The 20,551-nt window shown below is 51.4% G+C and overlaps 1 protein-coding gene across 1 annotated transcript in view; it reads right to left on the bottom strand.

The window, feature by feature from the left end:
- Positions 1–418: 418 nt before the first annotated feature.
- Positions 419–20,551, bottom strand: part of Padi2 (peptidyl arginine deiminase 2) — a 41,992-nt gene continuing 21,859 nt past the window's right edge. The window contains 10 exon segments of the mRNA NM_017226.2: positions 419–3,103; positions 3,608–3,736; positions 6,202–6,287; positions 8,586–8,679; positions 10,113–10,257; positions 11,465–11,616; positions 14,296–14,403; positions 15,795–15,906; positions 16,763–16,866; positions 17,428–17,606. Of these exon segments, the coding sequence (NP_058922.2) occupies positions 2,870–3,103; positions 3,608–3,736; positions 6,202–6,287; positions 8,586–8,679; positions 10,113–10,257; positions 11,465–11,616; positions 14,296–14,403; positions 15,795–15,906; positions 16,763–16,866; positions 17,428–17,606 (1,343 nt within the window). The 3' untranslated portion in view covers positions 419–2,869.

Genomic DNA, 20,551 nt, shown 5'->3' with positions numbered 1-20,551 from the left:
GGGTTGGGGATTTAGCTCAGCGGTAGAGCGCTTGCCTAGCAAGCGCAAGGCCTGGGTTTGGTCCCCAGCTCCAAAAAAAGAAAAAAAAAAAAAAAAACCAAAAAAAAAACCACATGAACGATTCTTTCTGTGGATATTGGTCATGACCTTGGGCAGAGGCCATGTGATACATAGTCCTGAGTGAGTGTGTGCGTGCGTGCGTGCGTGCGTGCGTGCGTGCGTGCGTGCGTGCGTGCGTGTGTGTGTGTGTGTGTGTGCGGGACATGGGGGTGGTGCCAGGTCCTTGATATGAGTTTGATGAGGACCAAGACCTTATGTTCAGAGTGGTAGGAGCATCACAACCTCGAGGGCCGCATGACTTGCGATCATGCCTCGGAAGCCGCAAAGAAAATCACCCAGAGCCACGTAATGTCCTGTAGACGGCTTATTTTATTGCTCTTTATTTTGGCTCTTCCCCCAGACACTCCTCAGACTCCATCTTGGCTTTTTTTCCAGGAAGTTCATACTGCCCCATTCCCGCCATCTTCCTGCCGTTACCCCCACCCTCAGCAGAGCATTTCAAAATTAACATTGAAACAGGAACTGGCATAGCCCAGAAGCCTCTGGGCATAAGTTTAAAAAAAAAAAAACACCAACAAACAATGGAGGTGGAGAAGAGCAAGGAGTCCTCGGGATGGGGCGTCCACACTTGAGGGGGTCACACTGGGTGAGTAAGTGAGATGGGACAGGCGGAGTCCTGGAGTTCCAGAAATTCCCCAAACAACCAACACAACCTACAAAAGACACGTCGTGGCCTCCACGTGGGGAGGGCTCACTTCCTCTTAACGCAGATAAAAATAAAAGCAGTAAAAGCCACTTTAACGGAACACCACACACGACAAACCGCCACATCCCCAGACCACCTCCCTCAGAGAGGTGCCTGTGTTTTCCACTCTGGAGCAGGAGACAGGATTTGGGGCTTTGCCCTCAAGGGCAGGAACCTCTGTCCCCAGAGACAGAGGATGACAGCTTTGGAGGCTCTGGGGCCTGACCTGGCATGGTGCATTAGGCCAGCTGGACAGAAAAGAGGACACCTCCTAATTGTTGAAGGCAGTGACTGTTGTCCTGAATGCTTCTTGAATATACTGGGTAGTGTTACCACAGCAAGGGCGGAGGGTGGCTATGCAGACGTGGGTTTTGTCTGTTGGGACAAGCGAGTCTATGGCTAGCTTGTGTTATCAGCGTCCAAGTCTGTGCCCACTACTCAGTAGCATACAACCTACTGAGGAAATAATGCAAGGTAAAAATCTTGTTCCCCTAAGAATGTGGGTGTAACCCTTTTCTTCAGCTATAAAATGGGACCGTTTAACCCTCCAAAGCAGAATTACCATTTCCTACCTTCTTGGCCTTAAAAGGACCTTCTCTATTTTAAGAGACATATTTTCCTTGTTTCTATTTTTTAAGCATCGTTTACTTTACTTTACTTGTATGTGTGCTTGAGGGTGTGTATGTGAACCACCTGTGTGCAGAAGCCTATGGAGGTCAGAGGAGAGCATCGGACCCCCTGGGACTAGAGTTATAGTTGGTTGTGAGCCACCAACTGGGTGCTGAGAACTGAACCCAGGTCCTCCGCAAGAGCAGCAAGTGCTTTTAACCACTGGGCCATCTCTCCAGACTCTCAAACATTGATTTATGTCTATGGGTTTGTGCACATGCGTGAAGTGCCCTCAGAGACCAGAAAAGGGTATTGGATCCTCTGGATCTGGAGTTACAGACAGCCGTGGGTGTTGGGAACTGAACTTGGGTCCCCTTGAAGAGCAGGGAGCATTTTTAACTGCCGAGCCATCTCTACAGCTCCTGGAGGCCTTTCTAAATGAAGCAGGTTGGGGGAGGGGGGATCCATTTGCCTGTATCTGGATGGAAGGCCTTCGGAAAGTGTGCTGGAAAATTCTGCCTCTGGAGCAGTAGCTAGCCGGGAAGTGATCAGTGAGGCTGGGGCATTGCCAGCATCCTCAGCATCCTTGGACAGTGGGATTGGCTACTTCTCAGGCCCTCGGGAGGCCTGAATCTGGCTGGTGGTGAAGAAACTGTAGCTGCTGGAGGGGCAACATCCAGAATAGGAAGGCCAGTGTCAGAAACAGAAGAACAATGGAAAGAGAGGCTCACGGACTGGCCAGAGAACTGAGGACCGGGGGAGAGAACAGAAATAGTGTCGATACACAGGTGCATCTTTGTCTACTGAACTTTGGACATCGGATGCTAGTCCGAGACCTCCCCGTCCTCCCAAAATTGGGCAGCCCGAATCCACAGAAAGTGAAGACCTCTCCTCTGCTAAGACCCATTTCCGGATGATTCTAAGCTGAATGATTGGACCCTCAGGGGGTGGGGGTGGGGTGGGGACACAGTGTGTATGGGAAGCCTTAAGGAATGAATGGGTGCAGGATGCCACCAGGAGGCCCCAAGGTAGGTAAGCTTGAAAAGATGGTACCATCCGAGGTACGCCAGGACCCTGGCCCTGGTCCTCCTGGTCTATCTTGAATGTCAGATGGGTGCTGGGCGAGCCAATGACCTCAGAGTCTCCCTTCTCTCTCCCCTCCTTCTGATCTGGAGTAGAGGCTGAGAATTCTTTGGGGGACAGTGCGACTACATGATTTGTTGAAGTCTGGTTTTCCCTTCCAAAGTTCTGCACACTAACCACATGTCTAGCTATTTTCAGGGGTAGGGAACGGTTGGACTTACTCGGGGTGGCTTCAATGGACACTAAAGTCCTTCTCCAGGGGACAGCAAGGCACAATCCCAATCCCACCCGCTTCTTGTAGGGGAAGGACTTGGGGACACAGGAAGGACCTGGAGATCGCAGGGAAGGAAGGAAGGCCAGGGCCCCTGGCAGTCAGGGCACCATGTGCCACCACTTGAAGGTGAAGGGCTTCCTGCGCACGTTGGTGCCACAGTGAACCTCTCCCAGAAACTTGTGGTATGCAGAGATGTCATCAATGAAGGTGCAGGCAAGGCCCAGGGGCTCCAGCAGGCCTCGAACATGTGTCTCCAGGCAGCACTCCTCCTCGACCTGGGGCCCGAAAGGCTTGGGGATACCCAGGTCCTTGTCTAGCACGATCATGTTCACCTGGGGTGGGGGGAGTGAGTGTTTAGGGAGCAGCCACTGTTTGCCTGTGGGTGTCAAGGCTCTTGGACCCTTGATACTGTCCTATGTTAAGTGTTAAGTGTTAAAGGGATCCTCCTTTAGAGGTGGGGAAACCGAGGCACAGATTTTGAGCTAATCCTGGTCTGTGCTGTGATAATTTTTGCAAAGCACTCTCTTATCTGTTAGAGTAATGGGTCGGGAGTCACCTAGTAAGAAAGGAAGTTAAGGGGTTGGGGATTTAGCTCAGTGGTAGAGTGCTTGCCTAGGAAGCACAAGGCCCTGGGTTCGGTCCCCAGCTCCGAAAAATAGAAGCAAAAAAAAAAAAAAAAAAAAAAAAAAAGAAAGGAAGTTAAGCATGTCACCCCTCTCCAGGGAGGGCAAGTGCCAGAGGTGAGGTCACACAGCCACTCAGCTGGGCCTTCTGGGGCTGGTTGCACTCTGTTGGGGTTGGCGCTGGTGTGAGGGGCTGGGGCTGGTGTATCTCACCATGTTAGGGAAGAAAGCCCTGGCCTGACGGTCTTCATCCATCTTGAAGAGAGCAGGCAGGTCAATGATGTCCTTCTCAGTCAGAGCCAGCTCCTTCTTAAGGATGTCACGGTTCCAATCCAGACAGCGCTGGGAGAGGGGGAAAGAGGAAGCCTTGAGGTCAGGGGACACACACTGGCTTAGCTGGTATCTATTCCACCTCTCCATATCTCTCTACCAGGGATAAAAGGCAGTAGTAAATCCACCTCTCTCTTTGTTTTTGTTTTTGTTTTTTCCTTTTCTTTTTTTCGGAGCTGGGGACCGAACCCAGGGCCTTGCGCTTGCTAGGCCCCAACCCTATTTTTGTGTTTTTTTTGAGACAGGGTCTCTTTGTAGCCCTGGCTGTCCTGAAACTCTATAGACCAGGCTGGCCTTGAACTCCCAGAGATCTGCAGGTGTTATGCTTAAAGGCGTGCGCTTAATGGTCCACTGAGGCACAGCTACAGATGAACAGAAAACTCTGGACTGCTGCTAATGCTTGCTAGTCTCCCTGCAATGCTACAGCCCGAGCTCTGTTAGCTTAGCCACCTCCCTGCCCCCTAACTTAAACTTTACAATAAAAAATTGCTAGCGGCTGGGCTTGCCCACAACTAGCAGATGTGTCAGCCATGTTGCTGACAACTGTGAACGACGTAAACCAGAGATAAAACTCAGAACAGTCCTCGCTGAAAACCAAACTTAAGCGACAGAGACCCAGGTGACCCTGGAGGACTGTGCCCTCCAGCTTACTCAGCTAATGAGGAAAGCCAGGAGGGGCGGGCCTTAGTGCTTAAACTCTCCTCTCTCTGCTGTCAATCAGTGCACCTGCCATCTGGGCTTTGCAAGGCTGTAAGATTGACTGCCTAGCTTCTCCAGAGTTCTTATTACAGTGTGTGTGTGTGTGTGTGTGTGTGTGTGTGTGTGTGTGTGTGTGCACATGTATGCTGTGTTTCTTACAGGGATCATGGAGGGATAGTCAGAAGTCAGCCCCAATGAGGAGGCTGGCTCAGCTCCAGTGGGTCCTGCTTCAGAGAGTGGTTGGGTTGTACCAACTTCTCTGAGCTTCAGGTGAGAGCTCACTGGCGGTCCCTTGACACTTCCTCTCACCTCAGTGATTAAGGGGGGGGGGGTTACAGTGACTCAGGACTGAGCAAACTGGTACTGGGAAACTCCCTGACCACACATCACCAGTTCAGGTTGACCCCAAGGCAGAGGGAGATACAGGGTCCTGTTCAAATGCCTCAGGGCATCTAAGAGCTCTGTTTTCCAGGATGCTGTGCAGGTATTTATGCGAGGCTTTGAACTTCCACAGCCTTGAGGGCACCTGTGCATACCGACCTGTGCACAGCCAGAGCCCCATCAGCCTGAGCCTGAGGTCCACACAACCATAGGACTTTGAACAAACCCCACCCAACCCTGACTCCTGCCCCTTCCCTCACTTCCATTGCCTCACTCAGTTGCCCACTGTGACCCACATCCTGATAGCAAGGTCAGGGCAGATTCTGGAGATAAAGCCCTCTCTGTCTGGACAAACAACTCCGGGAGAGAGAAACCTCAGGTTTGCAGTAACCCGAGTTAAGCTGCACTTAACTTCTCCCTTCCACAAACCTCCTACATGAACCCCAAGTACCCCTCCCCCTTCCACAGACACTCCTCTCCTACAGTGTCTGGCCCTCACTGTTTTAAGTGAACAGTCCGTCGAGGCCCACCCTCCAGCCCATTTTCTGCCTCTAGGCTCTTCAAACTGACTTAGCTATCTAACACTCCATTACTATGAGCCAAGAATGGGTTCTGATTGCTCTCTCTCTCTTTCTCTCTCTCTTCTTTCTTTCTCTCTTTCTCTCTTTCTCTCTCTCTCTCTCTCTCTCTCTCTCTCTCTCTCTCTCTCTCTCTTTCTTTCTTTCAAGGCAGGGTTTCTCAGTCCTTAAACTGTAGACCAGCCTGACTTTGAACTCACATATCCACCCGCCTCTGCCATAACCTAGGCCATCTTTTTTTTTTTTTTTTTTTTCCCTTTTTCGGAGCTGGGGACCGAACCCAGGGCCTTGCACTTGCTAGGCAAGTGCTCTACCACTGAGCTAAATCCCCAACCCCAACCTAGGGCATCTTAAAATGGAATCCAAGGCTCTCTTTCTGTCAAGGCAGGAGCTCTACCCATGGAGCTCACTCCTAGGTGCTGGGTTTAATGTCTGGTGCAACTCTTAAGACTCAAGCAGAATGTCACGCCCACACACAGCTCTTCAAAGGATTTGCAAGCGGCCATAGCTCTAGAGGGAGGGATGCGTTCAGGCCACCATTGTCTGGACAGAAGTCTAGAGCTTTGGTCTCCCCTTAAGGGGAATGTGCTCTGACCACATGTCTGATGCAGCTCTGGGCTCGCGGTTCTGAGCCCTGCTGCCCCTCTTGGCACAGAAACGGCCAGCAGATTCAGCAGGTGCTTGCTGAGGCCTCTCTGGGCTAGAAGCCCCCAAGCCCCTGACTTTTCCCATTAAACCAGCCTCTGCCAAGATGACAGACTTGTTCGCAGTCCCTTCCTGTCCTCCTGTGTTGCCCCCCCAACCCTCCTGCCCCTGTACCTGAAAGTACTGGTTTTCCTGCGTGAGGCTCTCATTGGACAGGATCTTATTGATGGTGATTCGTTTGCTGCTCATGCCCCCCAGACCTGTGGGGGTCAGAGGATGACAGTAAACCTTACCCGCCTGCCCCGGTGCCTGCCCGGTGGCCCATCTGAGCTACTTGCTGGCAGTGGGGGATGGGGTGGGAGTGAGGTGGGGGAGGGGGAGGGGGGAGGAGGGGTGATCTTCTACCCAGGGAAGCAACATGCACTCCTTTCTCTAGATCCACCAGTCTCCTAAGCCAGGAGGTGGTTGAAGCATTTTGTGCTCTCTGGCAGAAGACACCTGGGTGCCCTGTCTGAACATTAGCAGCTGACCAGGGGCAAACAGCTCTCCCATGGTACTCAGTGATGCCCTGGAGAGAGCCTGCCTTTGACTCCAGCTCCACAGCCTGGAGGCTTCAGGTTAGAAGCCAGCACCTCATAGATACCATAGATAAGCATTCTGCCAAGCAAGGCAAGTAAGCAATCTTTTGAGGGCTTAATGTGGATCAATTTAGCCATCCTCCCCAAATCCCCTTGACAGTCTTCCCCACGTTCCCCACGTAGCTGCTACTGTTCAAGGTGAGGAAGTTTGGTCCCAGGAGGTTCCATGATTCTTGAAAATTTCCCCACACAGCAAGTGGCCACACAGGCAGCTGGACCACAAGGCTGTGGGCCTCCTATATTTGATTAACATTTTTTCCTTTTAATTTTTTTAAATAGAGTCTCTCTGTAGCATGGGTTGGCTTGGAAGTTACAACCTTCTGCCTCAGCCTCCCTAGTGCTAAGACTGTTATATTTTGTTTTTTCCATGATCTAGGAATAGCCTGTCAGCTCTCTGCATGGCCCAGACTTGGAGTGTCACAACGCCAAAGAGACCAGGGCTGTGGGACCCTGCCCCTGTGCTGCCACCACACCACAGTCCTCTCTGTGACCCTATGGCATTAATACTTCTAATCATGGGGTGAATGGGTAGCATTTGAGGCAGCTTAAGATAGAAAGGAAGCTTCTAGAAAGTCAAGCCTCATGCCTGCCAACCCACAAAAAACTTGCCATCAGAGGCTAGAACAGAGAATAGCAGTGCTATGTATCTATGTATCTATGTATCTATGTATCTATGTATCTATGTATCTATGTATCTATGTATCTATGTATCTATGTATCTATGTATCTATGTATCTATGTATCTATCTATCTATCTATCTATCTATCTATCTAATCTATCTTTCTGTCTATCGATCCATCCATCTATCTATCCATCTATCTATGTTGTTTTAATTTTGTTTTTCAAGATAGGGTTCCTTTGTGTAAGAGCCCTGGCTGTCCTGGAACTCACTTTATAGATCAGGCTAGCCTCGAACTCAAGAGATCCACCTGCCTCTGCCTCCTGAGTGCTGGGGTTAAAGGTGTGTGCCACCACTACCTTGCTAGGATGGCAGTCTTAAGTGGATCTGTCCTGGACACAGGCAGTCCCACTCCTCAGATACAGAAGACAAATGCATAAGCATTAGCCAGTGGATTTTGAGTGTCAGGATACTAAGCTAAGCTGTGAGAGAAAGTAGTTTAAGGAAAAAAAAATGCAGAACTGGACAGAGAAGGCAGTGATTATTAACAACAATGTAATATATTGGATGCTAAGAGGTGACCATGACCGATACATTGTGTCTATTTTGCCACAGCAAGAGTGCAGACATGCTGAGGCAGCTCCCTGGCAGGCTTTTCCCAGCTGATTCTCTTTCTCATGATTAATTCAGGCGCAAACCTCATCCCTGGGTCTGCCCCACTTAGGAGGGAGACAGAGTCTAACTCCAGACCCTGCAGGCGCAATGCTAGCAGAAACCACTTCCCTTCCTGGGCCTCCAACCTGGCACTGTCTTTCTCCCCTCTTTACTGTTCTGGGGTTGGGGGGGGGATGGGGTAGGGCAGAAAGGGATGTGGCTTGGCAGAAGAGTACATGACCATCTCAGGAGGTCCTGACTTCCATCCCTCTGTTTTGAAAACACCAGCTCCTGGTACAGAGCACATGGCAGTCTGGGTCCTTTAGGTCCTGCTCTGCCTTTCAAATATTAGCTCTGGAGACTTTGCCCTTCTCCCTTTTGAGACAGGGTCACATGACCTTGGAGTTAGTTTCCGTCTGCCTCCACGTAGGGGTGCTGGGATTCCAGACAAGTGCCACCACACTTGGGTTATGCGGTGCCCGGGATCAAACCCAGGATTTCGTGAATGCTGGCAAGCACTCCATCAACTCTGCGTCCCCAGCCATGCGTGATCTTTGGTTTGGGTTTGGTGGTGCAGCCGGGTGCTCAGAGACAAGGTCCTTGTGAGCTCTGTAGGGCTTCCTGCCAAGAGCTTGTGATCACTCACCCTTGAACATAATGGCCTCCCCGTGGCCTTCCTTCTGCTTTTCTCTGAAGAGCTGGTAGCAGGCTGAGGTGCTGGCCATGAGCAGCCGAAATTCCTGCAAGAGATGCCACAGTGGGTGGCACATTGTTGGTGGGGGGAGGGGAGGGAGGAGGTCGTCAGGACGCCAGAGGGACTAGAGCCATAGCTGCCCAGCACTTGGTGCCTTCCATGCTCAGTACCACTGGTTTCCTAGGAAGGTCTGTCTGTCTTAGGACTGATTGTGCCTCTTATATCCTGGGCAATAGCATCAGGTCAAAGTAGAGGCCCAAAAGTGGCCTAGGATGGCGGCTTCTCCAAAGGGATAGGCAGTTTGCAGAGAATCTGAGGATACACAGAGGCAGCCAGACCTTTCACTTTTCAAAAAGGACATTCTGCCCCAGAGCCTTAGTCCGAGCAGCCACTCTCTGGGTGTGACTGCCCAGCACAAGAATAGAGAGTCTAAACTGAGGCGAGCTGTAAAGGTTGAAGAGGAAGACCTGGCTTGGAAAAAAAAAAAAGAAGACAGGAGATACTTTTTACACGAGGGCTGGGCATGGTTGGCAATGTGCTTGCTGCAAACGTATGAGGACCTGAGTTTCTTTGGATTCCCCAGCACTCATTTGGGGGGCGGGGGAGTCAGTCACTACAGTGCAATCTCAACATCAGAATGGAGAGTGTGGAAGTTTGGGGATTTGAATAAGAATGTCCCCCACAGGCTCCTGTAGTTGAATGCTTAGTCACCAGGAGAGGAATTCTTTGATAGGATTAGAAGGATAAAGGGGTGTGGCCTTGTTGAAGGAAGTGTGTCACTGGAGGGAGGGCTTTGAGGTTTTGGAAAAACCCTCACAGGGCCCAGGCCTTTGCACAGGTCCTCTCTCTCCCTCCCCCTCCCCACCTCTCCCCCCTCTCTCCCTGCCTGCTCACCAGAATGTTACTCTCAGCTATCCCTTCAGTACCTTGAGTGCTGCCACCATGATGATAATGAACTAAACCTATGAAACTGTAAGCCAGCCCCAAGTAAATGTTTTTCTTATTTCATAAAGAGTATCCGCAGTCCTGGTGTCTCTTCACAGCATTAGAACACTGACTAAGGCAGAAGGGAAGCAGAGGAAGTCACTCCCTGGAGTTATTGACCAAATTGTCCAGGATTAGTGGGACACTCAAAAGATAGGATGGCAATTAGCCGAGAAAGACTGGACATCAACCTCTGACCCCTACACCCAGACGTGTGCGCGGAAACACACACACATACACACACACACACACACACACACACACACACACAAACACATCTACAGGAATGGGTACATACAACACAAAATAACACATTCTTCATACTGCTTACGTGTGGAACTATTGATCTTTTGGATTTATGGGTTACCTTCCATAGTCACATTACAAAACCAGCTACTCCCTCCTCGCTCTAGACCCCACCCTCCGCGTCCAAGTCCAGGCAGTGCATGGATCCTTGGCTATGAAATCCACTCTGGTCTTGGGACATCAGCTCACCTTTTTGCCTGGGATGGGGACGAAGGTCATGAACTCATCGACGTGGCCCACAGTCAGCCAATCCGAGTAGAGTTCCACGGGCGCCTGCACCTGCTGGGCCTGCAGGAAGTCACGCACCACCTTGGTCATCCTCCTGCCTCCAGACCTAGGGTAGGGTTGGAGAAGAGGAGCCTTTTATCACGTTATCCTTGTGCTCCTGCACCAGAGCATGCCCCAGGATGAGACATTTAGCATCTGGAACCCAGACCAGATCTGGGTCATGCCGCCAGCAAGGGCACATGAGGGTGGGAGTCTGAGCTTCAGACCCTGGTGCAGGCAGAAGGCATGGGAGCCCCGGGCCGGAAGAGGGTACAGCCAAGGTCGCACCAATACAGAGGGCTTAGAGCTCAGCCTTAGGTCCAGGAATTTGTTAGCAAGCAGCTGTAGCCAGCTTCCATGCTCAGCATGGGACCGATGTGTCCGAGACTTCTATCATCTTGGAGGCAGAACAGGGCTTGGCACTCCACAGAGGACAGGAAGTAGCTGCTGAGTGCATGGGACCCCTGAGATGGGGGAGGGTGGGCTAATGGTCATTACCCCTGTCCCGCAGATAGAAGAACGTTCCATGTGGGTCAGAGGGACTTGATACTCAAATCTCGGGTGACCTCAGGTTCCAGGCAACTCTTGTGAAGTGGGGACCCAGGCTGCCCACTCTCTCCCAGCAATGTTGGGATTAAAGAAGACTCTGCTTTTCCATTGGCTGGGCTGGGAGTACAGTTATCGTGGACGGCCAAAGGAGCCAGGGATGCATGCCTTGTCTCTTCTCTTTCATTTACAGGCACTCCCTCCGCCTTCCCCAAAGCCAGTGGACCTTTGCTAGGGTCCCACACCCTTTCCCTACCCAGCTTACATCTCACCACACAGCCCTTGTCCCGCTTCCAAGATGATAGAAGTCTCGGACACATAAGTCCCATGCTGAGCATGGAAGCTGGCTACAGCTACTTGCTAACAAATTCCTAGGCCAAAGGCTGAGCTCTAAGACCTTTACGTCAGTGCGGGTGCGACTGTGGCCGTACCTACTTCCAGCCTGGGGCTCCCATGCCTTCTGCCTGTACTAGGGTCTCAGGTCTGCAGCTCAGACTCCCACCTTTGTGGAAGAAGATTATTGGGTTGTATAGATTGGGTATACAGAGTTCACTTTATACTAATATGTAGAAGCTAACTTAGCTTTTCCCCCACAGGTGTCTATAGACTTACACACCATTGCAGAAGGGGATGTTCCTCCCTTAGATTCACCCCAAGTACATACACCCCTAAAGAGGCAGTCATGCTCCCGTGCCTGCCACCCCCAGACACACCCCGAGTTATCTTACAGAGGGAAACTGCTCCCGATGAGGATCCGGCCAAGCGGGTATGCCTTGCCATTCACGGTCACTGGGGGACTGACCTCCAGATTCCCGAAGGAGTCAAGGCTGGTGACAGTCTCAAAGAGGGGCTCCCGGGTCACATAGCCGAAATCTGGGCCCTGGGGAAAGAGAGGACGCACATCTGCCTTTAGCCCCCTACAGTCAGAAGCCCTCTTTCCTGGCAGCCATTCTGCAGCCCAGTGCCACCTGCAGCCTGTCAAGGATGGCTGTGACCTGAGGCTGTGATGACAGTGTGGGTGTGGGTGTGATGTGTGTGCACCCCATCTCTGCCTGGGCCCGTCGGTACAGGCATCCGATGTGATATTGAGATCTGGCCTCATAGGTTCTGTTGATCTTAGTGACCATCTCAGAATTTCTCTGAACCTCGGTCTCCATTTCTATGAGAAAGTTCTTCAACTAGGAGGCTGGAGGCAGCAAGATAGTGAACTGATTTTCCCCTGGGGTTTGCTAGACCTGCCCAGAGAGAGAATTGTGCATCCTGACCCACTGCGAATGACTTCTGGCATCTCCCTGAAAAAGAACTCAGGGTCACATGACTTGCTCTGGCCAATGAAATATGAGCAAGATGGGCCTTGGCCAGTGTTGTGGCCTGGTCTGTTCACTTTCTCCTCTCACACTAGGGGAGTGGCAGCTCTCAGCCAGGCTGTGTAGCTGTAGGATGAGGACTCAGAGAGACAGCCAGTCATCAGTTAAGGCTGTGAACAGCAGGACAGACTGGCTGCTGTCAGTCACTACAGTTTGGGGCTTGTTTGTCACTGCAGCCTTATTTACTGATAGCTGACTGATACACTCACCCCTACGCATCCAAACAGCTGCGTCTGTCCATCCAGCTCATAACTAGACTTCGTCATTAGCATTTCAGTAAACTGGAGTTTGTATGCAGGAAGGGAAGATCCCACCTGTCCCTGGATCTTAAGATTCCCTTTGGGCTGGAGAGATGGCTCAGTGGTTAAGAGCACCGACTGCTCTTCCCAAGGTCCTGAGTTCAAATCCCAGCAACCACATGGTGGCTCACAACCATCTGTAATGAGATCTGATGCCCTTGTCTGGTGTGTCTAAAGGCAGCTACAGTGTACTCATATATAATAAATAAATAAAAAATAAAATAAACTATTTAAAAAAAAGATTCCCTTTATATATATATTTATTCTTTTTTTCTTTTGATAAAAATATAAGGGGATCAGGCTGGAGAGATAGCTCAGTGGTTAACAACACTGACTACTCTTCCAGAGGTCCTGAGTTCAAATCCCAGCAAACACATGGTGGCTCACAACCATCTGTAATGAGATCCAATGCCCTCTTCTGGTGTGTCTGAAGACAGTGACTGTGCTCACATACATAAAATAAATCTATCTCTCTCTCTCTCTATCTATCTATATACACACATATATACACATACACACACATATATATGTATGTATATGTATATACATATGTATACCTATATATGTATACACACACACACACACACACACACACACACATATTGGGAGTTTGTACTAGTGCAAGGGGGCAACTAACTTGCCTGACCTAAAAAACCCAAACCAACCAACAAGAGAACTTTGTGTGGTAGGCAGATGCGGCTTATGCTGCCTTAGTTAAGAGGCTCAAGGGATAGGCACACCCGGCGTGGTGCATGGCAGCAGCTTAGCACGCTCTTGCCTGGGGCCCCTCTTTGGCCATGTGCGAACTGGTCACAGGTGGCAGCTGGGGCTTTATAGCAGCACACAGGCCGGCAGGCACGCAGCACAAAGCCGGGCCTGGCCCGGCCTCTGGGAACAATGCAGGCTGGGCCCCGGCACCAGGCCAGACTGGAGGACTGAAGACAGGTGGAGGCCAGGGGAAGAGAAAGGACAGGGCTCTGAGCTTGGTTTCCATTCCTGTTGCCTGTGGTAACTCTGGGGTGGTCAATTTGATGGTCCTCTCCTCTAGTGTCAGGGGAAATGGACAACCCCCACATGGAGGGCCGCTGAAGGCAGCCTCCAGGCTAAGGCAGTGAAGCCAGACCGTGATAGCCACTGATCAGGCACAGATTTGATGACTGTGGCATGCCTTTGATGGGGTAACAATCCTGGGTGACAGTTTCCTGTTTCACAGGTGTGTACCCCGAGGCTCATGAAAGCTTGGAAGTCTGCCTGAGTCCCCTTTCTGATATGGGGGTGGGGTGGCTGTTGAAGACAAGTTCTTCTGTCGCCCCAGAGCAGAGCTCACACACTGCTTCTTCCACATCTCCAGAGGGGACTCGGGTAGGGTCACCTCTGAATGGCCCGCATCATGTGACCATGGGAAAGCCAGATCTGCTGTCCCTATGACATGCTCCACATGGGCTTCTGTCTCAGAGTGAAGGGTGGGGATGTAGACATTTTTCACTCTCCCACGTGGCTTGAGGCCACCATGTGGGGGTGATAATGGCCTCTCAGAACAGCAAGGAGTCAAGCTGCTTTAATAAACCCAACACTGAGATCCACATCACAAAGTCCTCATGAGCATTGACATCTGTAGACTTCTGTCATGTCTCTTTGAAACTTACTTAGCTACAAGTTGGAGGCTTGGGACAGCAGCAGGAGTCAAGACCTCTGGACCTGGACTTTGCTCTGCCTCCCACGGTTCTCATCTCCCACAATACAGCTTTCCCAGGGCCCACTGACCCATCTTGCAGATGAGAAAACAGAGGCCCTGAGTGGAGACTAGTTATCTTGGGATGCTCCACATCTCCTGTCTATGCTGTCCTCTAAGGGTCACACACTGTTACCCCCAGGTGGACCTCAGCATCTCACCAGGAGTTGCTTAATGGGGAAGTCCTTCAGGTTTCCATCTCGAGGGGAGTCCAGCACTACTGGGAAGCCTTTGTGAGGTGCCTCAATGTAGCCAAACTCAATTTCATCCTGTGGAGGAGAACAGGGAGAGCTGTCAATGGCGGCAGCACCCAGGGTGTCTGGGACATGATAGAGGGGGATTTAATCTCAGACCTCAGGAAGCAGAGGCAGGAGGCTAGAGAGTATGAGGCTAGCCTTGGCTACATATAAAGACTGTTTTTTTTTTGTTTGTTTGGTTTTTTTGTTTTTGTTTTTGTTTTTGTTTTTTGTTTTTTTAAAGCACAAAACAAGGAGCAGGGACTATAACCCAGGTGGTAGAGTGCTTGGCTAACACAAACATGAAGTCCTGAGTTCAAGTCCAAGTACCGCATACACCGAGCATGGTGGCATATGCTTGTGGAATCCTTAGTAGTTGGGGGAATGAGTGCAGGAGGACCAAAAGTTTAAGGCCACTCCCTATTACATAGTGAGTTCAAAGCCAGCCTCAGGTATCGGAGACCTTATTACAGAACCAAACAAAAAGGACAAAGAAACTAGGCATGACAGCGTACACCTGTAATCTCACCACTCTGAGAGGACAGAGGCTCGGGAAGATAAGGCCAGCGTGGGTCACAAACTGAGAGTCTGGCTCAAAAATCAAAGCAAATAAAGGAGGCAGGTAAAGCAGCCTCCTGTCGAGGCTGATGACCTGAGTTTGGTCCCCTGGACTCATAGGACAGAAGGAGAGGACCAACCGCTCCAAGTTGTCCTCTGACCTCCTCCCTGTGTGGGCTGTGGGGCATGCACCACCCCAGTAATCACTATAAGGTTTATCACAAAAGTAACCTGTGAGCTTGGCGCGGGAAGCACATCTCATTCCCAGCCTGCCTCGGGTGCCCAGCTCGCCTCCCTGTGAGCATCGATTGATGGCAGAGCCTCTTCCCACAGACCGCCTCTGTCCATGGCAGATCACACAACTTCCTCTTGGAGACACTTACTTTTGTGGTGGTTTTATTTTTCTGAGACAGGGTTTCTTTGCGTAGCCCTGGCTGTTCTGGTACTCACTCTGTAGACCAGGCTAGCCTCCAATTTAGAGATTTACCTGCCTCTGCCTCCCGAGGGCTGGGATTGAAGGTGTGAGCTACCACCACCGGGCTTCATTTTTAAAATGTAAAAAAACATATCCTAAACTTATTTCCTTCAAAGGAACGACTCAAGCGTATTCTGTGTCTTTGTCACAGACTGGCCTTTTTCTCTGTAACCGCCACAGAGCACTCCCCGTGAGTACTGTCCCTGTCACCTGTCCCCATGGATGCATACGGATGATTTCAGTGTTGCCTGCCACTAGAAGCCACACTCCCTCTCTCAGGTCTCTGTGTTCCCAAGCAGATGGAGGGATCCACACACGCGTGGGCAGCTGGGTACCAGGGTGTTCACACAAACCCCTCTGGGCAGAGGCCTTCTGGCCCCTCACCCCTCACCTGGATCCAGCGGTCGCCACGATTCATGTACTGGAAACAAACTTTCAGCTCGCAGTTGGTTTTCTCCACCAGGTTCTTCACCTCTTTCAGGAACAGGTAATTGTCCTTCATGCTGGGGGAGCATTGGGAGAGAGGCCGGGAGGAAGCATGAGGGGGATGAGCGCCACCCACGTTGGGTGGTTGCAGATGCTAGCACTCTGGACTGAGGTGTGGTGTCAAGGCTGTCAAAGCGGTATCCACAGCTACTTTGTAAAGGTCCCTGGGACCACAGGCTTCTTATGTAGCTTTTGTCAAGGACATGGATAAATAAGACAAAGAAGGGACTTCTCACCCAACATGCTTAAGGCCCTACCTCTCTGACTCCCCATATTTTAAAAAGTACTGTGCCTGGGATATGGGAGACCCTGGCATGAAGGCCAGGGTGGGCAGAGGGTCTCTTCTGAGGTTGTCAGGCATAGACGTGCAGCTATTTCGTGCCCTTCCTGTTCATTTTCTTGTAGTGCTGACCAAGCACATAGTAGATACTCAATAAAATTTTGCTGAACAAGTGAGCAAAAGGGTTGGGGATTTAGCTTAGTGGCAGAGCGCTTGCCTAGCAAGCACAAGGCCCTGGGTTCGGTCCTCAGCTCCGGAAAAAAGAAAAAAAGAGGGGGTACCACTGCCAAGCAGGAACCTCGTCCCACATGGTGGAGGGTCAAGAAAAGAGAACGGAGAAACGTGGCTTTGGCAGCACACAGCCTGAGCCATGGTAAAGGCACCAATGCAGAGGCATCGTCTCAGTCCTCACAGCAAGGCTGGGGTATGTGCATTTCAGAGACACTGAGGCACAGAGAGGCCACCTGAACAACCGCAGGTCATATAGCCGCTAAGTGGCAGAGACAGGAGCTGGGTTTAGCTGAATCTGACCCTGAAGTCCAGCTCTTGGCCACCCTGCCGCCCCGCCCGTGTGGAGTATGCCTGACCCTTACCAGCACACAAACACTGACACGGGAGGCAGGATGTTGGGTGTCATAATCCATGGGGCAATCCGGAACGTCACGGTGTCTGTGAAGATGGGTGTCAATGGGATGTCCTGGGCATGGGAGAGAAGAGGAACACCACAGAGTCACGCTGGGTGCGTGCGTGCATTCGTGCAGTCCCCTTCTCCCTCTTAGTGGGCGAGACAGACGACGATGCATTTACTGAGCACTTGCTGTATGCTAGGAACTGTGCCAAGTGTCGTCTTTATATGCACGGGTGGGTTTGTGTTTGTGCGTGTTTATGTAAATGGGTGTGCATGGCGGCCAGAAGAGGGCCTCTGGCCCTGGAGCTACAGTTACATGCAGATGTGAGGTGCCCTTCAGGTTGGCGCTGGCGGACGAACTCTGCTCTCCTGGAAGAGCAGCAAGCGCTCTTAACGGCTGAGCCATCTTTCTGACTCCACACGCCAATTATTTCTGCGTGTACCGATTCATCCCCAGGAGATAGCTGCTACTACCCTTCCTTTTCAGACAGGGAAACTGAGTCACAGGACTGTAAAGTCCCACGGTTAGGCTTCGTTTGATCCCATTTTCACTCAAACTTGCCCTGTCCACGTTCCCAGGTCTGAGTCAGGGACATACATGGCTGCGTACGGGAGGCCTGTGGCCCTCACCTCGGCCATATACTCCAGCAGACTGACGTGGATGGAAACCAGGCCTGAGAAACTCTCGTCTGGGAAACGGAGGCCTTCCACGAAGAACAGCAACTCTGCAGAGCCACCGGTGTACTTCACCACGTGGTAGAGCTTCTGCCGGCCCAGGATGTGGATGTAGCGCTGGCCAAAGAACGGGTCTGTAGGGGGAGTGGACCCACGTTAGGACCCTCTCCCATCAGGAGCCGGTCAGGGAGCTCCCTGATAGGGGAAAGTGGCAGAGTGACTTGTCCTTTAGACACAGAGAGGAGAGCACAAATGGAAAACACCACAGGATGCTGCAAACAGGTCAGCGTCGCGGCCTCAGCGCGCTGTGTGCCTGCTGGCTTCCGGCTTCCTCATCTGGCAAATGAGCTGCTTGGGAATGGCGCTCGGGAAAGAAGAGCAGAGGGCAATGGGATGGCTAGCAGAGCACAGGGAGGTGTTAGTCATTTGACAGAGGAGGAAACAGGGCCAGAAAGCAGAAATGGCTGGGCGGGGCCTCCACGTCAAATTCCAAAATGCCGATTCTCCTCTTATGACTGTAACGTGAGCGTGCCATTTGTTTGAGACATTCTCTGTATCACAGAAGCCACGCTGTGCGGCTCTCTGGTGGGAAGGAAGGCGTTCACTCCTGCCTCATCAAATTCCCAGCTCCTTACAGCGCCGTTCTCTCTACCTGGAAGTCTTGTGCTCTTAACTGTCTCAAGGAGTCCTCGGGAGACTCCCAGAGAGCAAGCCGGGGTCTGTGAGGGCCTTCCCCATTGCAGCCTGTTCAAATGTTTGTGAGAGACGGTCCTGCCAGGCCATCTGCCTGTCTAGTACGTGCTCATGTTTAATGACTGTCCGTTGAATGAAATAATGTCTCCCTTCAGTCCCTGTGGGGAGAGACTCATAGGGGAGTTCAGGGCTGGTCCCATGAATTGAATTACTTTGGCCAGCATGAGCAAAGACCTCTGTGTCTAAGAGCAGCACTCAGACCACAATAAAGAGAGCAGATGTGGGAAGTATCTAACAGCAGCATCAGGGTGGCGATCTTATCTGTTACTCAGGGTGGGGAAGGGCAGGGGAGACTTCTGAGCAGAGGGAAGTGGCTTTGAGACACCCCTGTGGGGCAGCAGGGACATGGAGGGAAGAGATACTTGCACTGGCAAAGGCCTGGAGCTAGGGCCCTACAGAGTTCCTGAAGCCGCTTCTTTACGCCCTGCAAATCTGGAAGGGCAGATCAGGTTCAGCTTAGCCCTTGCAACAAGGATGACATCGGTTAACGACCAGCTGCCTAAGGGTTAGAACACACGGAACAGGACATTCCCGGGATACAGGGCTAAAAATCGTCAAGACTGATGTCGCCCGAAACACAGGCTCGCAGTAGCACCTGCTTGAGGAGCCTTATTTCTGAGTGACACACGAACAGGTGACCTGGCTCACTTCCAAAGTCAGAGGGACTTCAGGTCAGACGTCGTTTGCAAGTTACAAACCCAGAAATTATGGTCACCTCTCAAACAGGTCCCTCAATTGCTAACTGGGGGACGGACAGCGGTCCCTGTGTTACAGGCTCACCGCAGACAACACAGTATCAATGTCTTCAGTAATCTTGGGAACACGGGTAACCATGGGTAACACAGCTGGGACCTAAGGGGATTGGGAGGAAGGAGAATCTGTGTGTGGCGATGCCACCCCTTGCTGTGTGGCTCAGCGCTTCGCCATGCAATGTCTTCCAGATGGAAGAGAAAGTTCAGAAGTAGCATTTCAGCCTCTCAGAGGCAGGGCTGGGCATTGAGATGCACATGCCCTGAACATTCCAAGAACCCTACCACAGGCCAGCACAGAAAGTGATATCCTTCTCACCTGAAATGCCAGCAGGTACCCTAGGGCCCTATCTCTGCTCAGATGCAGTCGGATGTGTAGCTATGGTGACCTTCTCCTACCAGTAACGTCTGCTCAACACAGGTAGCATTTCAGCTGTGTCCATGCGAGTAATGTCAAACACCAGAGTTTCCCTAGGCTCTCCAAGGCTTGGAGCACAGGAGCTATGGGCGAGGGAGGTAGGTCTGATAGGAGGATTTGTTCTGCATAGCGGCTGGTGACTGGTGGCTTTCTCCTCCCTATGTAGACTATGCCCTGTGATTCACAATGCATCTTCTATTTGGGGCTGCTTTCTGGAAGTTTGCGCCAACACCAGGCAGATTGAATCTCAGGCGGGAACAACACAGCCCTTGTTTTAAGGAGGCTCGATCGCTGGTCAGAGTCCTCAGCTTGGTGCAGATCCTGCCACCCCCGACATGGCTGGCTGTCCTTGGAGGCACCAACAATGTACTCCTATTGAGTGGCCCCAGCCTTGTGCTGGACCTGCCAGCCACCCCCTGGCCTCTCCTGAGCTTTAGTCTTCTGCTCTGGCTGGCCAGCACGTGGTCTGATTTGCCACAACCTTTTCAGTGACAAGGAGACAGATAGTATGGCCGTCTGTCTCAACTTGCCCGCGATAGATGAATATCTTGGCATGACAGACATCCAATGCTAAAAGCCAGGGAGGTCCTGGACAAAGGGGGACACGTTGGTTACTATGTCCTTGTGGGAGAAGGTAAGTCTCCAATTTTTGGGGAGGCCTGAGACTGGAGGACATACTTGGTCCTCCAAGGACCACTGGAGATTTCTGTCCACCCTGGTCCTAATAGTCACCAGCTTGCATAATTCCAGCCAAACAGACAGCTACAGTCTTACAGAGAGCTTCTCATAGGCCAGCTGCTTCTGAGAGCATGAGAATGGGGACCCCATACAGCCCATGACACACTACAGAGGAGGCCCTTAGGTACCCTAGAGCCCAGTTCCTCGCCTTGTTGGGGAACTGAACTGTCTCTCCTGGGACACAGGTCATGGCACTGAAGTAATAGACAAATGACAAAAGGTAGTCAGAATGGGACAAAATCCCCTATATGCTCACATGGAAGAAAAAGATTAGAATCCTTTGTGCTGGGTGACTGAAGAGTATTCCCCAGGGTTGATTGTCTATTTGATACAATGTAACTCACTACGCGGGAACAGAAGTCTTAGTCCCCTGGTTCATTGTCTATCTAATACAATGTAGACTGACTTGGGAAGGGAAGTC

The sequence above is a fragment of the Rattus norvegicus genome, chromosome 5 (assembly GCF_021556685.1).
Source record: "Rattus norvegicus strain SHRSP/BbbUtx chromosome 5, alternate assembly SHRSP_T2T, whole genome shotgun sequence".
Lineage (NCBI taxonomy): Eukaryota > Metazoa > Chordata > Mammalia > Rodentia > Muridae > Rattus > Rattus norvegicus.
The sequence above is the reverse complement of the archived record's forward strand: the minus strand, read 5'-3'. Positions and strand labels throughout refer to the sequence as shown.